General features: G+C 39.3%; 3 protein-coding genes across 7 annotated transcripts in view; all 3 read left to right on the top strand.

Moving 5' to 3' along the window:
- LOC108243836 (disco-interacting protein 2 homolog C) overlaps positions 1-23845 on the top strand; it is a 152732-nt gene that overhangs the window by 67568 nt on the left and 61319 nt on the right. For 4 of the 5 annotated variants that reach the window (XM_025008909.2, XM_025008908.2, XM_017429523.3 and 1 more), the window contains exon 2: positions 11941-12012. In XM_025008909.2, coding sequence (XP_024864677.1) covers positions 11941-12012 — 72 coding nt within the window. Of the gene's footprint in view, positions 1-4663; positions 4852-11940; positions 12013-23845 lie in introns of those variants that run through there. The other variant, XM_025008910.2, reaches the window with a different exon arrangement.
- On the top strand, positions 15503-23361 carry LOC119618042 (E3 ubiquitin/ISG15 ligase TRIM25-like). Its single transcript, XM_037981812.1, has 2 exons — positions 15503-17570; positions 23155-23361. Exons 1-2 carry the CDS (start codon positions 15532-15534, stop codon positions 23324-23326), a joined length of 2211 nt encoding a protein of 736 aa, XP_037837740.1. The 5' UTR covers positions 15503-15531; the 3' UTR covers positions 23327-23361.
- LOC108243837 (E3 ubiquitin-protein ligase TRIM47) lies at positions 20671-23407 on the top strand. Its single transcript, XM_017429528.3, has 2 exons — positions 20671-23080; positions 23347-23407. The coding sequence occupies exon 1, from the start codon at positions 20706-20708 to the stop codon at positions 23058-23060; it is 2355 nt and encodes a 784-aa protein (XP_017285017.1). The 5' UTR covers positions 20671-20705; the 3' UTR covers positions 23061-23080; positions 23347-23407.

Below are 23845 nucleotides of genomic sequence, written 5' to 3'. Positions count from 1 at the left end.
ACATAAGCCCAGTGTTAAAAGCCAATAGTCTTACAGAGCATTAAACCCCCATTTTCATTTCCCCTAAAGCAGCTTTTGTTTGAAGGCTTGTGAAATTCTCCGGCTCCCCTGATAACGCAGCACTTTGTAGGTTATCGACTGGCCGAGGTCTGAGCTGGACTCTTCTCTGCCCCATCTTTGCCATGATGGCGTACATTAGGTTGTATCTGCAATCCTTCTTTCACGTAAAGAGCTTTTAAATGAATCTCCACCGTAGATGCAGTCGATGATGAGTTTGAAGATTTTTAACTCTGACTCGAAAGAAGAGAGGTGCAAAGGGCATCATGGGTGGACACGTGGTTTAAGAGTGAAGAAAGGGGATCATCTTTTATCTCCTTCACCTGAACAAGCTGGATATACAGTGAGGCCAGTTTGCAGCTGTTTGCGGCTGGTGCTCTCGCCTCCCTGCTAAAATAAATTGTTGGATGATCAATAAAACATCACAACAAACACTATTTTAATGGCTTAAAGGCTCAAATATATACTTTAATTTAAGTCTTAGCATTCCCTGAATGAATGAACATCACCTGCTACCTTTCATGCCAGCATAGAGTTATAGCTGTTCTGCTTAAACCTTGAAAATAACTTTATGCTCGAGTTCATTCATTACCGCTCAAAGTGTGCGTTGTAAATAACTTTAGCTACTACAACATCAGATCTTTAAAACTGGATGAATCTTAGCCACATTTGCGTTAGCTAATGTTGTTAGCTGTGGCGACCATCTTGAATTGGATTGACTCCAAAAGTTAATGATTTGTAGATATTAATCCTTTGGTTTTCATTAAAATTAATCAGTTTTAAACAAAGATCTGGTGGAATATTTTAGCACTCAGATTATAAATATGGACTCAGCTACTACCGCCACAAACTTTAACTCATTATCTGTAAAACTGACTGAGTTGCAGTTTGTTTTTTAAGTGCATCTGACTGTGGCAGCCATCTTGAGTCTTTATTAGATATTTTGATAACACACACACACACACACATAGAGGTGTTAAATGCATGTTTTAAATTGTAATTTGTGTTCAGATTGATAGCTGCTGTAAATGTTTTCTTTTTTCCTTGCAGCCTGGAAACTAGTTTAAAATTAAGACTAAAATAAAGACAAATTCTCGACTTCAGTGGTCATTTTGTGTATATAGTTGGATGTTGTGTGTAATTTTAAAATGATCGTACCGTTTAAGGACTGATCACCATCATTTAAAGGGTAAATTTGTGTTTTCTTGCCTGGGCAGGAGCTAAAACTGGTGCATAAAGTTTAGCCTCGAGTGTTTTCCCTATTGAAGCCTAATATTTTGTTTGTTCTTGTCGATATACGTGATCAGTCTTTGAGTCTGGGATTATTTTGGGTGTGTTTGAAGACAAGTAGCTGCAGGCTGATTGTAATAAAATAGAACATAACTGAACACTTTATTCTGCCGTCTGATTAAAAGCAGGTTACAGGAGTTGCAGCTCTGGTAACTTCAGTGTGAGGTGTCCTGTCTGGACGGGTTAGGGGTTAGGCTGTGAAACGGACTGGGTTTGTTTATGTGATTTATGTGTTTGTCAGAAGTCTAACTGCCACCGTCTCAGCCCTCAAGGTAAATATAATCCGACTGACAGCCGGCGCTGCTTAAAGCACAGTTGTGAGCTCCATGTTTGCATGTGAGAGTCGGTGCGCCGCAGCCTCAGCAGGATTCAGTATCAAAGGTTATTCCCATCTATTTTTAGGGTTTATTTATTTTTTACACGCTGTGGGATCTTGACTCAGTTATTCCAATCATATTTCATCCCTCATCTCCTCGGGCTTGAGATGAAGGTGTAACTGTCAAGTAAGTTTTAATTAGAGACCTCCGTGTCCGTTTGTCCCCGATTTATTTTTTTAGAATATTAAGCCTATGTAAATTTTAATGGGCTGCACTCGACTTTCATCGTTCATTTGCGTTGGGGAATAAAATGTTATCTGTATCCGGGTAGATTATTTGGATCAGGGAAAGTGTAAGACACTTGGACCTTATTGGGACCATTGAAAGGTCAACTGACACCACCTCTTTGAGCAGCAGCTCTGCTGGAGATGGCGGTATGCGTTTAACCTATTTACACATGAGATCTGATCGCAGGGAATGTAATATTAAGACTGCAATGAATTACTCTGACTGATGAAAACTGTTGTTTAGTACAGATGGCATCCCAGCAACAGGACTTAAACGGAGCCTTTAAGTTCTGAAAATCTGATTTTCAGTTCGCAAAATGATCAAACCAACATTTTATACATTATATTATTAAACATGCACATTAATAAGTAACTGATGAACTGATTCTAAACAAACCTTCACATTTATTGGAGCAATAAGTGATGAATATGCAGAATTATACCAATCAGTCAAATTTACTGAAGCAAAAGATGCTAAAATTTCTGCCATTGGATATTTTTCCAAACAAAGGTGTTTGTTACTGTTTTGAAAGCAATGATGGGATGTTTAAGAGAATGTAATAAGTCAATAATTTCTTTCTTTCTGTCTTTTTTTTTTCTTCTAAATCTATAAATCACCATGAAGGTTCAACGGGCTTTAGGTTGATAACTGCAGATAATTGTTTTAAACATTTAAAGTGATGTTTAAAACCGTTTTCCTTTTTCTCAGAGCAGAAATCGAACCACCATAAATGTCTGTTCTGACTCCGTTTGCTCCCACTTGAACCTCCATCCAGTGAATTTTAATTTCCTGTAAAAAGTGACAGAGAAGAAAGACAGTTTCTCTTCTTCACTGATCAGATTTTGTCTCGTCTTCCTGCTTATTTATCTTCAAACTATAAATAAATCTTTAAAGGAAAATAAGGGTTATTGTTTTGAGGAGTTTCTGTGTTTGAAAATTTACTTTAATCCACATTTGTACAATTTCTCACTCAGCAGTCACAGTGACTGATAATGGATGTAATTTTCAGTCATAAATCACTTGAACAGTTTTTCTTTCAAACGGCTCATTATCGCCACCTTCTGGACCGGAGTTTGAAACCGTAGCTGACCCAAAGTCCTCATGACTTTTAAACAAGCAGACATTTTTTACTTCAGTCAAAAACTGATAAAAAAGGTGCAGGAAAAACAGACTGTGTGTTTCAGTTAATTAAACAAAAGAAAACTCAAGACTTAATGCTTTAAAATGAATTATTCAACAATTTCTGTAAACTAGAAAAGCAAAACTGACATAAAAATGGATGAATAATTCAGGAAGTAACTGTATGACTGCTTTCTGATGATTCATAGATAATTTACAGTTAAGGAACAAATAACTGTTGGAGAGATTTTTTAGAAATAAAATTTAGCCTATAGATCTTAGCAGATGATGAAAACTGGTTATTTGTGACTGAAAGAGGGATGTCTAATATTTTATTTCCTCATGCATAACACAGATTTCCCTGATGAGCTGATTATAATGATATATTTTTTTGTTTTCATTTGGTAAAACCATCCCTGGTTCACTTGTTTCCATCCTCATCAAAGAGCTGCAGGCTTTTAACCCAAACTGCTGTAATCTTTATGAAACGTGACTCTTGGCCGGTGGGATCTGATGGAAAAACTGACCCCGTGACCCAGATCTTCAGCTATGAGTCAGTCTGCTCAAAGCTTGACGGCTTGATGAGGGGACTTTCCTGGGACATGTGGGACAGTTGTGTTGAAGCTCTGCTCAGCGTCGTGGAAAAATAAAAATAAAAAGATGGTAAAAATGAGCAAACGGCTGCAGAAAACTTCGGTTTGTTCTGTCGTCCTGCTGCAGGATGACTGCATTATTCTGTCTGAAGTCCTCTGAGCTCCAGAACTTTCAGTTTATCAACGTTTCTGATAATTAAACACAGCAGTGTTCAGTGAGAAGTTTTAAGTTTCATTGACCATTACAGAAAAATCCCAGAACTTTAAGGAAACCACTTGAAGAAGAGACAAACTTCCACCACTTTGAGGCAAATATCTTGTGGTTACTCGTATACAAAAGCAGTTTTTTGGGGGTATTTGTCACTGCCTGCGCCGTATGACAGTTCAGCTGTCACACAGATGCTTTGGATTTTCTTTTTGAAGAAGTTTTTATTGGTTGTTGCCTCTCTGACGGCCCAGAGCTCCGTATCGTTCACAGGCCTGATCTGCTGCAAAACATTACCAGTAAAATCTCTTTAATGTTGGCTGAATTGACAAAAAGCAGCAGAAATGTTTAAATATGAGGCTGTTTTTCATCTGCATCTTTTAAGAAATGACCAGCTGAGATGATGCGGACGCAGTAATTTATCCACACTGCCTCCCTTTTGTTGGGAGTTATTGTCATAGTAACTCGGAGAGATGGGAGTGAGATATCCCGAGGGGGTAAAGGCTGCAGATTCTGAACTCTGTGTGTGTGTGTGTGTGTGTGTGTGTGTGTCCTTTCCTCTCACCTCCCTGTGAAGTCGCCCGGCTAATAGACCAGTGTGTTTGTTTTGCTGATGTCGCCGGGCATGGTGTTCAGGCAGGCTGGACTGTACCAACCGAGGGGAGGACGGGGTGGCGCCTCACACACACACACACACTTCAGATTGTTTTTTTTTGTTTTTTTTGAGGTGAACGGTGAAGTAACTGTGAGCCAATCTGCTGCTGGTTTGTAATAACAACAAAGGCAGCAGCTGAATGTCAGCAGAGCAGGTCGAGCGGCTCCGCTTCCAAACTAATAAGCTGATTGTCTTTGAGTGTTTGCAATAATTAGGAAGGTGTGTGTGTGTGTGCATGTGTGTGTGTGTGCTGCTGATGGAGAATAAAATACCTGCGTTTTTACACACTGGACCTTTTACTCCTGATGCCTTTTAACGTCACGCTTGGTGAGTAACGGCTCAGTTTGTGAATGTAGTTGGAGAATCTTTTGCCTGTTTTTCTCATTTAACCAACTTAAACTCAACTTAAACTTGATATTTGCATGTCTGTGTTATTCCTGCTTCTGATTTAACAGGGAAATTATTTCCTCCTGTGGTAGTTACAGTAGCAGTTCTGTGTTTTTGCAGCTTTCCTTGTTTTTGAGGATGCGTCTTTGCGTGCATCATGTGCCGCGATGTTGTGTCACTATGCTGACTGTTTTTAGACCGACATGAAGAGCACAGCAGCTGTTTCAGGGTAAACAAAGAATGGAAAAAACTGTTTGCTGATGCCACCATGAGGAACTCCTTACAGTGCAATATTCTAAGGTATTTAAACTGCCACTTTGGTCTGATTGAAAGGAGTCAAAACGTAAAACAGATTCAGCTTTGTGGTTAAAGTTAATTTGAGTTTTTATTAAACTCTGGAAGCCCAGGATTAATACCTGGATGGAGGTCGGGTTCAGTCTGGGTATTTTGAAGTTTAGTCTGTTAGCGTGGTTTCATTCTGTGTTGCACAGTTTAAAAGTTTGCAAACAAAATGTTTTCTGGGAATAACATAATTTGACCTTTTTGCTCAGTTTTTGCAAAGAAAATGGATTATTTTTTACTAATAAAAATTTGTCTTATTGACTGACTGATTAAATCAGTCATAAAAAATGACTGAAACACACAAGACTACACAAATTTGTAATTTTTTCTCATGTTTGGACAGCTCGTTTATCTTTAATGTTTTTCAAATTTGACACTCTTTAATGTTAATACATTAATTTTTTCCTCTGCGGGTGTGAATGGATGCAGAATACATTTGGATTTTGAACTTTGACACCTGAAAATTGCACCAACCAGTTAATGGAATTATCCTGATGAGTTTTTGTCATTATTTAACTTAATTTTACAAATTTGTTTGACAATTTCAAGAAAAAACATCTCTTATAGTCTGGTTCCAGTTGGTTTAATTTAGTTTTTACTTTTAAAAAAGTAACTTTTTTACCTCCTTTCAGCATCATCTATCATTCGATCTAATACCAAGGTCTGGTATCAATGATGTTTCATTAACACTTTTATTGAAATCATTTAAATACAGCGGAACAGAATCGCGTTTTTTTTGTTCTTTGATTCTAGTTTTCCACCTCAGCCTGCAGGTGTTGCTGTTCTGCTTTATTTCCAGATCTGCCACCGTTTTATTTATTTTTTCTGAACATCTGAAACGTGTTGCATCTGTAAATAAAATCCTCAGCTGAGTTTTTATCCAGGTGCGTGACATGTAAAGTCTTGTTTTCACGAATCAGCAAAGTGGAAAACTTGCAGGAAAAAGTGGCGACGTGTTGTGAAAATAAGCTGAGCGAAAAGATTTCCATGCACAGATATTACATGTGATACAAACAGCCATGAAGCTTTAATTAGGACCTAAGTTTGTCGTATTTTGGGTTTAAAACAGTTTTGTCTGATGTGTGTTTATTGAGACAAGTTAATTTATTAATAATTCTTTGAATAGTTTTCTTTATGTCTCATTTCTGACGACCAGAAAAAAAACACAAAGAAATTCTCTTTTGAACAAAAATATAAATATTTTATAGAATTTTTCCAGGTTCTCAGACTAATACAGAATTTTTGTGCGTGTTGTGCGATCTGTTAGTCCTCGGGGTATGTGATAAGGACGACTCTCAGCTACTATCACAACAAAATGTAGCTCCTTATCTGTAAAACTGATCGAGTTGTAGCCATTTTTGTGTTTGCTAAGGTCGATTAGCTTGGCGTCCATCTTCTGAGGGTTTCATTATGAACAGTGTTAGCAGCAGAAACAGTTAAAGCAGATGAAGTTGTTGGAGTCTTTGACGTACCGTAGTGGCAATAAAGTAATTTAAGCATTTTGGAAAAAGGCTGCATCGGCCCAGATGTTTTGCTCACGTTGGTGTTCTTTAACGTTTGAGTCTTTTAAAGTGAATTCCTTCTGTCTGACGGCACTAATGAAGCCACGTGCTGCAGACGGATTTATTTCCTTGCTTGTTTCATGCGGTCAAACGTAAACTGTGATGGAGGACTTTCCATCCAGACTTTCTTACAGCACATATAATAGTTTTACTGCCACTAAAGCCAACACGGTTGGTTACAGATTCCCAGATGTACACAGGATGACGATAAATCGTTGTAATTTTGGATTTGCAATCCATCTTATATGGTGAATTTATGGTTTGAATGTGCCATGAGATAAAATGGTTACAGGCTCCTCTCTTAAACATCATGGCAGCCAGAGGAGTAAAATATCTTCGAGAAGTTTGTGTATTAAGACACTCAGAGTGCGACTGTTTTATTGTCCGGCCTGCAGAGTTTAAAAAGGAAAGCCAGCACTGCTAAACAGAAAGTTGGCAAAAAAAGAAGCCAAATGTGTCTTACAGTGCTGCTGTGCAGGGGTTATTTCCTAACCTTAAACTGTCTTCTTAGGAATCAGGAGGAAAATGTTATTTTTATTGTGATGAAAAGGATTGAAGTGTTGCTCCAGCTGATCCTTTCTCACACAAAGTCTGAATGTGTGACGACAAACAGACTTTCTGTGAGCCGCCTCCTCGGACTGTGTGCACCTGTGTGCAGGTGAGTTTCAGTCCTGACTCAGCTTGTTTTTAGTATAAACCTCCAACCGCTCACAGCAGATGCAGTTACAGGATACTGGGAGTGTGTCGGTGTGTGTGTTTTTCTCTGCCCTCATTTCTGGGGGAAGCTTTTGGGCGTTCCCTCCCGTCTCATATGTGTATTCAGTGAGGTTTGTTTGTGTTTTGTTTTTGTGTTTTTTCCCTCATTAGTATTGAGAGGAAACCAAAAGGACTAATCTTCTCTAAGGGGAGGTGACTCTGTCGACCTGGAGAGGAACGCTGCTGCTGATGGTACCGGGTACATCAGCACATCCACTGCGGCTGTTATTCCCAGAAAACGCAGCTTAAACCGGACCAGTCGTAGTTTCTGTGCCTCCAACTCCCAGCTGTTGGCCACTGAGGGCCCTTTTTACTCGTATTTTTTATCTGCGGTGTTGGAATGTGGAAATAATACAAATCAGCTCCATTTCCTTTTTAGGAACTCCACAGATACCAGACTCTCCCTTCTCAGCCCCCCTTCCTTTCTCCTGGTTTCTTCTTTTTTTCCTTTTGTGTCACTTCCCTATCTTCTTCATCCTGCGGACTCTTTCCTCATATTTCTGTCTCTTTTTATACCCCTACTCAGTCTTTGTCGCAGCTGTTTGCTGATCGCTCTCCTGCCTGCTTCTCTCACACTGTATATGGTCACAGAGGCTCAGCTGGCTGCTTCATCACAAGCCCACTCCCCTCACACATTCCTTCGCCACAGGCAGGAGAATATACTGAGGGCGTGATTGTATTCAGAGTACGTTTGGATTTTGAACTTTGACACCTGGAAGTAAGAGCTGCGTATCTCCTTCTTAATCTGAGGACATTAATCTACAGCCACTCTGCTTCTCTCTGCCAACCAGATGTTAAAACTGGCTGCAGGAATTTTATTTTTTTAGATATGTAAGAAATTTAAAAATTTTAGAGATATATTATCTTCTGCAAAAATGCAGTGTGACGACTGATCGCTGAATGACTTAGCTGAAAAAATAAATAAATAAAAGTAGCTGAAAGGAACACAGGGCTATGGGGATTTATTTTGTAAATAGTTAAATATTTTAAAAAATATAAAGGTTACAAAAACTAAAAATCATAGCACCCATCGCCTTAATGAGCTGAATGTTTTTGATAAAGTATGCAGAGGTAGTTAGCTTGCAAAAAACGTGCAGAAGAATAAAAATGCTGACTCAGCGTTCACACAATACTAGTTTCTTTATTTTCAGGTCTCTGTAATCGGTTTCTGTCGTGTTTCAGGCTTCAGTGTGTTTGCTGGAAGCCTGCAGGGTGTTTATGTATGTGGCTGTAATTTATGGACTTCTTATGGAGAAGTTCCCCGGCTGTCACCAGGCGCGTGCATCCATATTTCAAACCAGTCCGAGGCCCTCCGCCGCAGCTGGAAGTGCACCTTACATGGTGCTGATGCGCACCTGGAAGCTGCTCTGATTCAGTTTGGGAATAAACAGTGAGAGTCTCAGTATTTTTGTTTTTTATGTTTTTTAATGATTTCTTGTTCTATGAGCTAACTATAACTCATCTGTAGAAGGTTTATAAGAACACTGATGCTGGTTTGTTTTACGCTGCTGCAGTTCTCATGGTAACTTTTTGTCTGTTTTATTCATTTTGAATCAAATTGAAACCCTTCTGTAGTTTCTTACATAAAGAAACCACGCTGTTTGAATCAGGCCACCTCTGAGCAGAGAGAGTGTAAATAAAATAAGTTGTTTTTCTGTAAAAACACTGTTGAGAAGAGTTGCATCAGGTGGGGTGCTTCTGTGATTAAATATAATTAAAGCAGCTGTTTTGACTGAAATTCATAAAAATGGTCGCTTTCAGATTTGTCTTTACAGTTGATATTTGTTAATCGGATTTTTAGTGAATTAAAATTATTTTTATTGAAGGTGCTCATTACAAACCTACTATAGTAAAATCACACAACTTTTCCTCATATTGATGGGTAATGTGTCCTTAAATTAAGCGTAGTTTGTGAGCAGCTGCTTGAAATGAAAACAGCTGAAAATAAATCAACTATAGTGACGTCTATAGATCTGTTTAGGACAAGAAGCCCAACAATTTAGATGTATTGGTATGTATTCATGCTCAGATCTGTTGTGTAAAGTATGCAGATAAAAGTGTTTTGTTTACGTTGAGTTCATACCTGCATTGTCTATCAACATATCTGGAAAATACCAGAGTGAACTTTTTCAAACTGCATCATTTAATATAAATAGTGATCTGTATTTATGCAGAGCCTTTCTAGCCAACCAGGTCGCTCTTCACAACCCAATCTGCCCTCATTTACTCATCAACACATCACTTTACTACATCTCTACTGAGCAATGAGGGGTTCAGGGTCTCGCCCAGGGACACATCTTGACGGTTCTGCTTCCGGGAATCGAACCTCCAGCTCTCTCGTCTTTTTTTTTTCCATGCAGCATCTCCTTCCCAGCCTGTTCCGTTGACTGACTGTCTGATTGCACGGTGACTGAACACAGATCTGCTGCAGTCTCTCTGACGGACATGTTCGTTTCACCTGGACCCGTCTTTCCTCCTAAGTCCTGTTAAATCAGCTTTTAGAGGTTTTGTGTCACCTGGACATGACAGCAGCAGCCGCAGAAGGTCATTCATCCTGTCACATTTATTCTCTCCTCTCAACGTGAAGCAGTTTCCAGTTTCTGCCTCGTCTCTGTGGGACATTAGATTCCCTATCAGAGATGCTAATTACTGCCATGTGCCTTTCCTTCAGGCTAGCAGAGCCTCAGTGCTGCCATCGTCACAGATGACGTCTGCGCCCACAGTCGGTCTCTTGATCTGAGCCAGTTAGTCACATGTTTGTGTGTTTAAGGAGGATTTGTCAGGTCAGCCGCAGAAACAGCTTTTTTCCGTGTTCGACAGATCCGCTGCCGGTTTAGTGTCACTTGGTGCTGTTTCGTTTATTTCCCAAAGCTTAAATCAGACAGCTCTCCTCGCTGCTCGTTTTCATTTATTTATTTTACCAAGTTACCCCTCCGCTGATCCCGGCGGATTTCTGTCTCTGGAAGATGCACATCCCATGATTTGTCTGTTTCATTTCTTCCAGAAAGATATCTGACAGAGAAAGCTCATTTAGGCTGCATGAATCTTTACTTCTGATGGAGGGGAGCTTCACGGAGAACAATGAAACAAAATGTATTAAAGGCTAAAACTAAAACCTTCTTTGTCAAAAGTTACTGTTGATTTGATTGGTTTCATTTAAAGCCTTGAAATAAAAAAATAAAAATAATATTATGGGATCAAGTAGAGAGAAAGTCTTTCAATAAATTTTGCAACCTTGTGTCGTTTTTGTGGAAAATATTCTGATGTAGCAGAAATGACAGATTACTCAAGTCATCAACTTTCCTGCTTTTCTTGAAGTTCAACACAAATAAAGCTTTTATATTTGCATGTCAGCCCTAAACTTTCACATTAGATCTAAGGTTCCTCTCTTTCTCGGTGGTTCTTATTCGTTACCCCGCTGTCACCCTCTTCATTTCTCACCTTCTGCATCCGAACTTCTCCGCAGTCGAAGGCTCGGCGAACACATTCCTCTGAGCTTTGCCATCTGTTTATCAGATCTGCAGCTCGTCAGGTCCGAGAGAGGCACCGGCGTAGACTTTCTGCAGGGAGAGGGGGAATTAAAACCTGCTAGGAGCTCATTAAAGCGAGCAGTGTGGTCACGGAGTTGAACTTGTTCAAAAAGAAATGTTTCAAGCTGAGTTCAGGCTGAAAGGTTTTAAGGAGGTTATTTGGACACTGAGTCTGGATGACACACATACGTGGACCTTTTTCCACCTTGAAAGTATTTTCTTGTCACTCTATATGCAGCTCAGGGTTAAACTCATCTCATAATAACTGTCAGTGAGTCATCTCCAGTTAATTTGCTTTACAGTCACTTCCCCAAAAGAAATGCCTGACGTTCTTCTCTGAAACTTCCTGAGGTTGGAACGTAATTCAAATCATTATTAAAATCTCTGGGCTTTAGATTCAGATGTGCTTCGCTCTGTGTGGAAATCTGCTGATGGCACCTTTGTTGCTCTGATTTATCACTCGAGGAGTTTGTTGCTCTGGATTAAATGCACCCCATAATATTTTGGGTCCCAGATGTTTGTACATCCCATCACACCAAACTGCACCACCTGAATGTGAATGACTGAGCAGAACGTGTTTTCTCTCTCATTCATTCGTGTTTTGTTGTGTTAAAATGAAGCTTTTTTTCTTTGAAAATCTGTTTATTTCTTCTTGTTTTGCTTTATTAAACAATTCGTTAAAATGTTGTTTCTGTGCAGCTTTTATTGACCTGAAATGAACCTTAAAGCAAAGTTCTGTTGTCTTAGGAAGCCTAAATTAGAATTTATCAGCTTGAGCATGATTATTCTGTCACCAGGAAAGTAAAAGCATGTTTTTCTGTTTCTCTTTTCTCATGCAGGTGATATCACACAGAAGGGCTATGAGAAGAAGCGATCCAAGCTGATTGGAGCCTACTTCCCTCAAACTCAAGGTAAAACTGACTTTTCCTTCAAACCCAAACATATCCACTCATCTCACCGGATTATCTGAAGTTAAATCAAACTGTCAGAATAACAACAAACATGAAACCTGTCAGCATAATAATAATAATAATTTTGTTTTAAGGCAAATAAGAACATAAACCAGATAGCTTCAAAACATATTACCACTTTGTCCCTCAAGATGAGGAATTAAAGTTTGTTTTTAAAGTGGAAAGATTCTGAACAGTTAATATCTTACCTGTTGCAGATAGCTCTTTGAGAAACATCAGTTTAGAAAAACTGAGTTTGATTCTGACTGAACTGATGAGCTAACGGCTAGTTAGCGTGGATCTGTCATCTTAAAACAACTTTCATCTAAAAATTAAGAACATCATCTGTTTTATAAACGTTAATTTAGATAAAAGTTACCGATAAATGAATCAAGTTTATCAGGAATAAAGAACAGAAAGACGTTAATCTTTAGGCTCCTATTTTACCTCCTAAGAATGAAATTAAAGAAATAAATCAGCCATAGATGAGCAACAACTGAAGTCTGCTGTGGTTAAAGTCTGGAAAAAAGCGTCACCAAAGTTTCAGTGTTGGACTTTTTTTGTGTGTGTTTGATGCAGTTATTAAGAGTTAAATGTTTGCAGCTATATATATCTTTATGTTTTAATTAAGTTTAATTTGATTCATTTTTGCACTTTTGCTCACCTAAAGGTTTGTGTTCTTTAACAAATAAGGCCATCTTCTATTTTGTCTAACAAACACACGAGTAAAATCCATTTATTTTATAAATATCTTTAGATTTTAAACTCAAATGTTTTCAGGAAATATGGCCTAATTGTCTATAACGAGTTTAATGACCCCAATAATCCAGGGCAGGCGCAAAAAACACTGAACTGATTCTTTTTTACATTTTCTAAACTTTAGTGCTTTTTATGAATTATCACTTGAATTCTATTCATGATTTATTTTTGGTTTGTCAGTATTTTCTAGTATATTTTTATTATTAGGTCATTCATTACTAAAACTAGAAGTTACATCAGGGAGTTGAGATTGTGTAACTCACCTAGCAGTAAGTTACACAACAGCAGTATTTTCTGGCAGTAAAACATCTGTTGTGTAAGCATGATACTGCAAATATGTGACATAGTTCTGTAATTGGCTTGAGTAAAAACAGTCATCCAGTTTCTGCTGACTTCCTCTTTAAGCTCAGAGTGTCCTCATGTGAAAAAAGTTCATTTATCTTTAGCAGCTGAAACACCTGATCGACATTCTTACAGTAAAGCAGCAGAAGATTCCCAAATGAAACCTGCTGATTTGGATTCTTTGCAGGCTGTCAGCTTCCGCAGCTGCATGACGCAGCGCTCAAACAAGAACCGTGGAAAATCTGGGCCAATCTTTTCTGTGTATAAATGTTTAAAACCTTCTGCTTACATAGACAACATAAAAACAAATCTCCTTTTTTTGTGCTTCATTCCAATATTGATGTTTGAGAAGTAAAACATTTGCCAGCATGTATCTGGTGTTTTTCTACACTCGTTTTTATTTGCAGAGAGGCTCTCTCAGAAGGGGAAACTGGAGAAGTAGATTGGAGTTTTGTGCATTTGATAAATCATCACCAGCTGAGTAGTTTTGGTAATTCACCACAGATGGATGCCTCTGAGTGTTAGTGCACAAAACGATCTAAAAGTCCATTTTGTAAAAGGACTTTTTGACTCCTGAGGATGAGGCAATGGAGATCAGCAGACACTCAGGCACTGCAAAAGGCTGTTACTGGAAAACACTGCTGTGTGTGTGTGTGTGTGTGTGCTCTTAGGGTTGGGGAATATCTGGAAGTGCATTATGGGAAGGAATGAGGGGTGTGGGATGGAGAAAATGTTTGGTATTCACATTCGAGCCTCGCTGGGGGTCCTTGGTTCCTCTATCAGCTCATAAAACATTACGTTCAAATCTTGGAGACTTACCTGAGGACATTTTACCCAAATCCTCTCCCTAAACCTAATCATAGCTTTAAATTTAATAATGTACAGTTTGAGGCCTTATTTTTGTCCTTTAATACCATCTGACACTAAGAACGAGTAACAGAAGCTTTTGTATAAAGAGCTGAAAAATCCTAAAGCTTCATTCCTTTCAAGTCATGTAATGTCCTTTCCCAAACACATACATACACACAATACCCCTTTTTATTCTATGTTTAAGAATCCTTTCTCTACATATTTAACACAATACTCTCTTTTTCTCCCTCTCACACAGACAAATGCTCAAAAAATATTCCTGTTTTCTCCTCTTTAATGTTATTCAGCACTAAATCTCACAGTTCTTAGTAATAAATAAGCAATTACAGTGCAAAAAAAGCAACAATTTTTCACCGATGACAGTGGTTGACACTGTCATATAATTAAATAGATCACAATAGAATAAAATAATCTTTATAGTCACTATATATAAGGACCTACATGTTTGCTTTTGCATTGCCAGGGGAATGTTGTGATTGTGCAACACTTGGCTGATGGTCATTGTCGCCATGTTATGTAAGAACAGCAAAAATGGAGGACACCACGATTGGAGCTTTGTTTTAATATCAAGCTTGGAATAGCACTAAAAACAATCAGAACATGTTATAGAAGCTTAGACTCACATATAGATCAGTCTACTTTGTGCTGCACAAGTTCGAAGAAGAATATGTCATAACAGACGATAGTGACAGCCTCAAGGGGTAACAAAGCTGTTTTATGAGTTTGGATCCTGGAAGTCATTCAGTTTGCTTGGCCAGTCTATATATATTTATGTATGGGCAGCTTACGCCCCACTATGCAACTTAAGGGTTCGTATTGAGCTAAGAAACAACCTGCTTTGAAGCAGGAGCTAAAAAAGAACCAATAAATGTTCTTATAAGGAGTAAGAATAGTTACAGTGTGGGCAGTGTGTAAACTAAAGTGTAAATATATATTTTTAACACGAGAACTACCTCAAATGGTTAGAAGGACTGTGAACTGGTCCTCTGCTGTCCTAAATGTTCAGGTTAAAAAGTTACCAAACCTTCAAATGTTAATTATTGTATGATAAGCAACCAAAGTGTGAAAAGGTTGTGGTGGAGGTACAAGTTTGGTGATCTTCATCTCGGTTAGCAGACAGTTGGTACATGCAGACCTTTTTCTACTGCTGGAAATAAATTTATACGAAGAAGACACTTTTAACTATTCTAACAGTTGCTAGATTTTCCAACTGTCTGGTCTAACCTGTTTTCTGACATTACCTTAACACAACTCAAAACTGAGTGCATCTTTCACCTAGCTTTAAAAAGCTCTCCCATCATATAGTGATGACATGTCAAACATGTTGTTCTTCCTGCAATTCTTGTAAATCTGCAAAGTAAAATTAAACTTTACTGTTCAAAGCAACTCCTCCTCCTGAAACCTCGAAGGTCCTCCCTCCCTTACCTGCATATCTTCAGCTGAAGCAGACCTCCTTCAGTCATTTCTTATCTCTCGTTTATCAGATAACAGCTCTTCGCAGAGAAAAGGATGGCAGGGATTCATCTTGAACGAGAAAGATTCTGCTGCTCGGTATGCTCAAATCTACTCAATAATCCAGTGACTGTCCCTTGTGGCCACTGCTTTTGCATGAGCTGTGTCAACTATCATTTGGATCAAGAGGATCATGTGGGGATCTACAGCTGCCCTCAGTGCAGAGAGATCTTTGTGCAGAGACCTTTGCTGGTTAAAAACACCATGGTAGCAATTGTAGTGGCACAGCTGAAGGAGGTTGGGGAGGTCCAAGCTCCTGGAAAGCCGAAGGGGATTAAAGTTCTGCCTCCTGTGCAGCCGAAGAAGCCTTTTGTTCAAGCTCCTGTGGAGGTGAGACAGCCTTTTGCCCAAGCTCCTGTTTTTGCAAACGATTGCTACGCTGGACCTGAAGATGTAGCCTGCGATGTCTGCTCTGACAGAAAGTTCAAAGCTGTAAAATCCTGTCTGCAGTGTTTGGTTTCATATTGTGGGAAACATCTCCAGCCTCACAATGAAGTGGCTCGCTTCAGGATGCACAAGTTGGTGGAAGCAACTGCAGATCTTGAGGAGAGCATCTGCCCTCAGCATCAAGAAGTCATGAAGATGTTCTGTCGCACTGATCAGCGCTGCATCTGTTATCTGTGCTCCAAGGACGGCCATAAAGGCCACGACAAAATCTCCATAGAAGCAGAAAGGCTTGAGCGGCAGAAAGAGCTTCAAACAGTTCGACAAAGAATCCAGCTGAGAATCCAGGAGAGAGAAAAAGATCTGAGTTGTTTTCAACAGGAAGAAGAAGCCATTAATCAGTTTGCTGACAATGCACTGATCAACACTGAGAAGGTTTTTACAGAACTCATCTATACAATAGAGAAGAAACTCTCACACATTAAAGAGAGCCTTCAGTCACGGCAGAACTCCGAGATGGGTCGGTTCACAACTGTTCGGGACAAAGTCGAGAAGGAGATCGACGACTTGAACAGAAAAGATGCCGAGCTGGACAAGCTTTCACGCACAGAGAACCACATTAATTTTGTGGTAAATTACTCTTCTCTGAGTCGTCTTGATGATCGAAATTACCAACCGACCTACAGGTTCCGCCGTCAGAGAAACTTTGAGAAGGTTACAGTGGCTGTGGCTGAGGCCAAAAATAATCTGCACAAGGTTCTTAATGATGAATATGAGAAGATTCTGCATGCAATCAATGGAACTCAAGGTTTACCATCAGTTGCTCCTGCAGAGCAAGAGGCTACCGTCCCTAAGACCAATGGTGAACCTGTACAGACCACAGATGAATTTCTACGGTCCAGAATCTTACAGAACCTAACCAGCCCCACGCAAGTTGCACTGAATGTTTTCTGTAAGAGAGATGACATCATGCAGGGCAATGCTGATTTTATAAATTCTGAACTTTTTCCTAACAGAACTACCCCTAAACCAAAACAACAAAACTTTTCCCCAACCAGAAAAACTCCCAGACTTCCCAGGCGTGACCCTTCAACACCCAGTGGTAACCTTCCATTTTCTGCGAGAACTGACACTGTCAACGAAGATCACCTCAAACAGAGAAATATTAACAACAGTAAAAACAATACCAATCTTTTTAGAAGCATGCCTGAGTATACTCCGAATGATCCTGACTTTATAATACCCTCACCTGAGCAATTAGCTCCTAATTTACAGACTAGAGCTGACTTCTTAAAGTATGGTCATTCAGTCACAATGGACCCAAATACAGCAAACCTGCATCTGGTAACAACTAATGAGAAAAGACAAGTAGTGTTTGTGGATGAAGAGCTGGCATATCCTTACAACCCAGAAAGATTTGCAAATTCCTGGCAGGTCCTGAGTAAAGAAAGTTTGTCCGGCCGCTGCTACCTGGAAGTGGAAATGAATGGGAAGGGAGTTAGGGTGGCTCTCTGTTACAAGAGCATCAGCAGAGCCGGGACCTTCAGTGAATGCATGTTTGGGCAAAACAACAAGTCCTGGGCCTTGGATTGCTTCAAAAACAGCTGTGAATTCAAGCACAACAATGTCAAAACCCCCATCCCCGGCATATGGTCCTCCAGAGTCGGAGTGTACCTGGACCACAGAGCAGGTGTTCTGTCCTTCTACAGCGTCTCTGAGACCATGACTCTCCTCCACAGAGTCCAGACCTCCTTCACTGAGCCGCTCCATGTTGGACTCTGGGTTTCAGATGGAGCAACTGCTAAGGTGTGCAAGTTACCTTAGGCTGCGAGAGAAGTAAAAATCTGAAATGGGATTTGAATAAACTCTAGGCCATGTAAATAAAACTGTGCTCTCTGGGGTACTTGTAAATGTTTAATCACTTACACTTGATAAATATTGTTTTAATGACTACTCAGTACTTTACAGCACTTTTTTCTGGTTCAGATTTCTCAGTGGTAACTCTGTTTTTCTCTCCTGTGAAATTTAAAGATATTTTAGAAGACATATAAAAAGGAGCCATCTTATATTTGTTCCCAAGATTTAAAACTTTTTTTAAACCTAGGTAACTACGAAAAAAAAATATTTTTTACTTGTTTAATGCATATTTTGACTTTTCTGCTAAAGTATAAACATTTTTTTTACTGTTTCTGTAACCTTTTGTGGTAATATTGAGGAAAAAATCTCTCAACATCAGTAATTAACTTGAATTAATAACTTTATTTTTGTTGTTTCAAGTAAAATTAATTTCTGGTAAACGATTAAAAAATAAAATTCTTCGTGGTTGGTGATGATTTAAGTTTATTTTAGGTTATAAAGACCAGTCACCTGGTTGTTGGATTTTAATTTCTTTTTATTTTTTTCTTTGTAAGAAGTCAAAACAAATATTTTACAAAGTTGTCTTTCTTTAAACTATTATTTGTTTGAATTATTAACAAATAAAGCAGCACCTGCACAGGTTTGGGGTGTTTAACACAAGTGATTTTGCAAAAATAAACTTCTGAATTTATTTTTTTTTCTTGTTTATTTAGTTTATCTACAATAAAATCAAAGCAAGAGCTCAAACAAATCTCATTTTTATCACCACATTGTAAAGCCTCTGAAGATAAATTACACTAATTTGTAGTTTAGACAATGAAGTGAAAACTTGTTTAAATTAAATTCATGTTTTTCTTTTATTCCACAGCTACTGCTATATTCTTTTTGCATACATGTTGAAGCTGTTGTTCTAAGTTGTAATCCTAAAGGTATTATCTGATTATTTTAAGCAACTCTTCAGACTCAGCAGCTTGGTGTGTTGTTGTTATTAAAGTTTGCTGATATAAAGATGAGAAGATGAACTCGTGAATGTAAACATGAAACCAGAATGAGTGATAATCATGGCTTTGTCTAACTAAATAAACTACATTAAAGAAATTTTATGATTTGTGAATTATTTAAACACTTTTTATAACTTCTGTTTAGGGTAACTGAAGAAGAATATGCACTGATTTCAGTTCAGCGTTTTGGATTTGTACACAAACATTAAATGTGATAAAAGTCTTGGTAGATAAGAAGCGCGAGATTTCCACAAGTTCATAAAAAGTGGGAAAATGGAAAAGAACTTCCTTTCTGCGGATTCAAACTGTTGGTCTCCTGCATGAAATTGCTCTGCAGTTCTCATTTACACCAGCTTGTCATCTTAGTTTGCCGTCTCTGCTCTCCCACATTTCATGACATAATGTGCCGCCCATGACTCAGAGTTGCTGTGAATGATCGTCTCTCTTATGTAACCGGTCCATGGTTTACTCCGCCTTTCGCTTAATGATAGCTGGAGACAATTGGCGAATTACTCGGTAGATTGATCGGCATTTACATGCTTCTCTCTAAACATTGGTGCTTTTCAAAACAATGACAAAGGTGATCTTTTAATTTATTTATTTATCTTTGTTGTGATGTCATGTAATGACAGCTCAGTCCTTTTTCAATTATATTTAAGGGTCTCTTTGACAGTGGTTGATTTCAGTAGTGGAATCTGGTCTTTACTGCAATTACTGCATGGCTTTTTAGCCAATCACCTTTTAGATTATGTATATAATAAAAAAACTACATATTTCTTTATAAAGACCCTCAGGTGGAAATGTAATTGACTCCCATTTCCAGAGTCTATCCGACTCCTTTTATTAGGTTTTGAGTGTATCTGTAGCCCCTAATTTGAAGTCACAAAGAAAAAATACCTCTCTACAAAATAAGACGGCCCCAAATGAAAACATTTTATCATCAGCTGTCTCATATTACGTTTACCTAAACAAATGCAAAGTGCTTTTGCCAGAATACAAAAGTTTTGTATAACATTGTCTAAGTTGCTGCAGACAATGGCATGCAATGTTGATTTTTTGATTGTTTAGGAGAAGCAACCATGAGACCAAATGTAGTACACTGGAATGTCCAAGTAGACATTGTAATAGTTGTGACTATAACAAGTTTAACAGAATTACTTATATTTGTAAGTGTTTTTTTTACTCCAATGTTTGTGACCTGAAAAATCTGTTTTTTGTCCCAAATACCCATAGCACTTCGTTCTCACCCTACATCCCACCAAAAAACAAACAAACAAAAACACAAACAGGCACCCATTTTGTTAGAATGTGTAAAACAGATAGCAGTAGGGTTTTCCCAAAACTATGGCAGCTTAGGGTTTTTAAACATCACTAAATTAGAGATAGTTGTTAGTTAGCAATTACTTATCACATCCATGTTCTCTTTATGCTAGTACTAATTTAAAGGAAGTACTAATTGTCAATAAGTGGGATACTTTGTCTTAATATGACAGTGTCCTCTGTCAGTATTTCTATCAATACAATCAATCCTACTGATTAAAATATGCATAAATGCAGATGAGGGACTTACAGCTATCTTCAAAATTGATGGATTGGCAAATTGACTGACTAAACCTGTTTTCTTAAATTAACCTCATCTATCTCACAGCTGAATACATCTTAATAAAAATAAATCCCATTATACACAAATGACTTAAGATAAACTTTTGGTGTACTTCCCTCAGTTCTCGTAAAAACCCCGACATGATCAAACTGCACTTTACAAGAAATAAGAACTGCCTTCCTGTTCAAAGCTGCTCCTCCTTGTGGAATGAAGCAAAACTTGAAAAGTCCTCCCTCCCTTACCAGTATATGTTCAGGTGAAGTCGAGCTACTTTAATCATTTCCTGTTACGGAGTTATAAGGTAACAGCTCCTCACAGCAAAAAGGATGGCAGGGATTCATCTTGAACGAGAAAGATTCTGCTGCTCGGTATGCTCAAATCTACTCAATAATCCAGTGACTGTCCCTTGTGGCCACTGCTTTTGCATGAGCTGTGTCAACTATCATTTGGATCAAGAGGATCATGTGGGGATCTACAGCTGCCCTCAGTGCAGAGAGATCTTTGTGCAGAGACCTTTGCTGGTTAAAAACACCATGGTAGCAATTGTAGTGGCACAGCTGAAGGAGGTTGGGGAGGTCCAAGCTCCTGGAAAGCCGAAGGGGATTAAAGTTCTGCCTCCTGTGCAGCCGAAGAAGCCTTTTGTTCAAGCTCCTGTGGAGGTGAGACAGCCTTTTGCCCAAGCTCCTGTTTTTGCAAACGATTGCTACGCTGGACCTGAAGATGTAGCCTGCGATGTCTGCTCTGACAGAAAGTTCAAAGCTGTAAAATCCTGTCTGCAGTGTTTGGTTTCATATTGTGGGAAACATCTCCAGCCTCACAATGAAGTGGCTCGCTTCAGGATGCACAAGTTGGTGGAAGCAACTGCAGATCTTGAGGAGAGCATCTGCCCTCAGCATCAAGAAGTCATGAAGATGTTCTGTCGCACTGATCAGCGCTGCATCTGTTATCTGTGCTCCAAGGACGGCCATAAAGGCCACGACAAAATCTCCATAGAAGCAGAAAGGCTTGAGCGGCAGAAAGAGCTTCAAACAGTTCGACAAAGAATCCAGCTGAGAATCCAGGAGAGAGAAAAAGATCTGAGTTGTTTTCAACAGGAAGAAGAAGCCATTAATCAGTTTGCTGACAATGCACTGATCAACACTGAGAAGGTTTTTACAGAACTCATCTATACAATAGAGAAGAAACTCTCACACATTAAAGAGAGCCTTCAGTCACGGCAGAACTCCGAGATGGGTCGGTTCACAACTGTTCGGGACAAAGTCGAGAAGGAGATCGACGACTTGAACAGAAAAGATGCCGAGCTGGACAAGCTTTCACGCACAGAGAACCACATTAATTTTGTGGTAAATTACTCTTCTCTGAGTCGTCTTGATGATCGAAATTACCAACCGACCTACAGGTTCCGCCGTCAGAGAAACTTTGAGAAGGTTACAGTGGCTGTGGCTGAGGCCAAAAATAATCTGCACAAGGTTCTTAATGATGAATATGAGAAGATTCTGCATGCAATCAATGGAACTCAAGGTTTACCATCAGTTGCTCCTGCAGAGCAAGAGGCTACCGTCCCTAAGACCAATGGTGAACCTGTACAGACCACAGATGAATTTCTACGGTCCAGAATCTTACAGAACCTAACCAGCCCCACACTAAATGATTTCCAGAACAGAGATGACATCATGCAGGGCCGTGCTGATTTTGAAGATTTACAACTTTTTGAACCAACTTGGCAGAACTTTTCACCAGTCAGAGCTACCCCTGAATTCAAAAGACAGAACTTTTCTCCAACAGGAGCTTCCCCCGAAATCAATGGAGAGACATTTTTCCTGTCCAGAATCCCCCCTAAACGTCACAGTCGTAACTTTTCAGCAGTCAGTGCTAACGCCAGTTTTCAAAGCCCACAGCTTGCTGCACCCATTGCTACTCCTAGACGTCTCAGACGTGAGTTGTCTCAACCCGAAAATGACGACTTCGGTCAAAATGGCTTCATCCGGATAAACAAAAACTTTGATCAGAACAGCAATCATCTTGTTAGAAGCGTGTCTCAATTTAGTTTGAACAATCTTGAGATTGTAAAGCCCTCACCTGAGGAATTACTGGCCAGAGCAAGCTCTAAGGTCAAATTAAATAATTTTCAAACAAGAGCTAACCTCTTAAAGTATGCTCAACAAGTCTCATTTGATCCGCATACTGCAAACCCACATTTAGCAATAACTAATGAGAAAAGACAAGTAGTGTTTGTGGGGGAAGAGCTGGCATATCCTTACAACCCAGAAAGGTTTGCATATTCCTGGCAGGTCCTGAGTAAAGAAAGTTTGTCCGGCCGCTGCTACCTGGAAGTGGAAAGAAGTGGGAAAGGAGTTATGGTGGCTCTCTGTTACAAGAGCATCAGCAGAGCCGGGACCTTCAGTGAATGCATGTTTGGGCAAAACAACAAGTCCTGGGCCTTGGATTGCTTCAAAAACAGCTGTGAATTCAAGCACAACAATGTCAAAACCCCCATCCCCGGCATATGGTCCTCCAGAGTCGGAGTGTACCTGGACCACAGAGCAGGTGTTCTGTCCTTCTACAGCGTCTCTGAGACCATGACTCTCCTCCACAGAGTCCAGACCTCCTTCACTGAGCCGCTCCATGTTGGACTCTGGGTTTCAGATGGAGCAACTGCTAAGGTGTGCAAGTTACCTTAGGCTGCGAGAGAAGTAAAAATCTNGCCTTGGATTGCTTCAAAAACAGCTGTGAATTCAAGCACAACAATGTCAAAACCCCCATCCCCGGCATATGGTCCTCCAGAGTCGGAGTGTACCTGGACCACAGAGCAGGTGTTCTGTCCTTCTACAGCGTCTCTGAGACCATGACTCTCCTCCACAGAGTCCAGACCTCCTTCACTGAGCCGCTCCATGTTGGACTCTGGGTTTCAGATGGAGCAACTGCTAAGGTGTGCAAGTTACCTTAGGCTGCGAGAGAAGTAAAAATCTTAAATGGGATTTGATTAAAATCTCGATCTTGTAAACAAACCAATGCTCTGTGTGTGATAAAGGTCTATGCACTTAAACTTGATAAATATTGTATGTTTTGTTGCTGACTCTGCACTTTTTAAAATGGTAAAATTTTATCCAACATTATTATTCTTAAGAGGAAACCGTCTTCTAATTATATTTACAATTTTGAGATTCTAAACTTTGTTTAATGATTAAATATTTATAAGTTGGACTAAAGTGATTGTTTAGATTTTTGTTTGTGTATTCTTGTGCAGAATTAGTTTTTCCCTTTGAAGCATTTATTTTTAATGGGGTGTTTGCAGGGGATTGAATATATGTTTCACTGTTATACATCCAGCGGGTGCTGTACCGGTCTGTCGTGGTGAAGAGAGAGCTGAGTCAAAAAGCGAAGCTCTCGATTTACCGGTCGATCTACGTTCCTACCCTCATCTATGGTCACGAGCTTTGGGTAGTGACCGAAAGAATGAGATCGC

The sequence above is a fragment of the Kryptolebias marmoratus genome, linkage group LG20, assembly GCF_001649575.2.
Source record: "Kryptolebias marmoratus isolate JLee-2015 linkage group LG20, ASM164957v2, whole genome shotgun sequence".
In the NCBI taxonomy this organism is placed as follows: domain Eukaryota; kingdom Metazoa; phylum Chordata; class Actinopteri; order Cyprinodontiformes; family Rivulidae; genus Kryptolebias; species Kryptolebias marmoratus.
The sequence above is the reverse complement of the archived record's forward strand: the minus strand, read 5'-3'. Positions and strand labels throughout refer to the sequence as shown.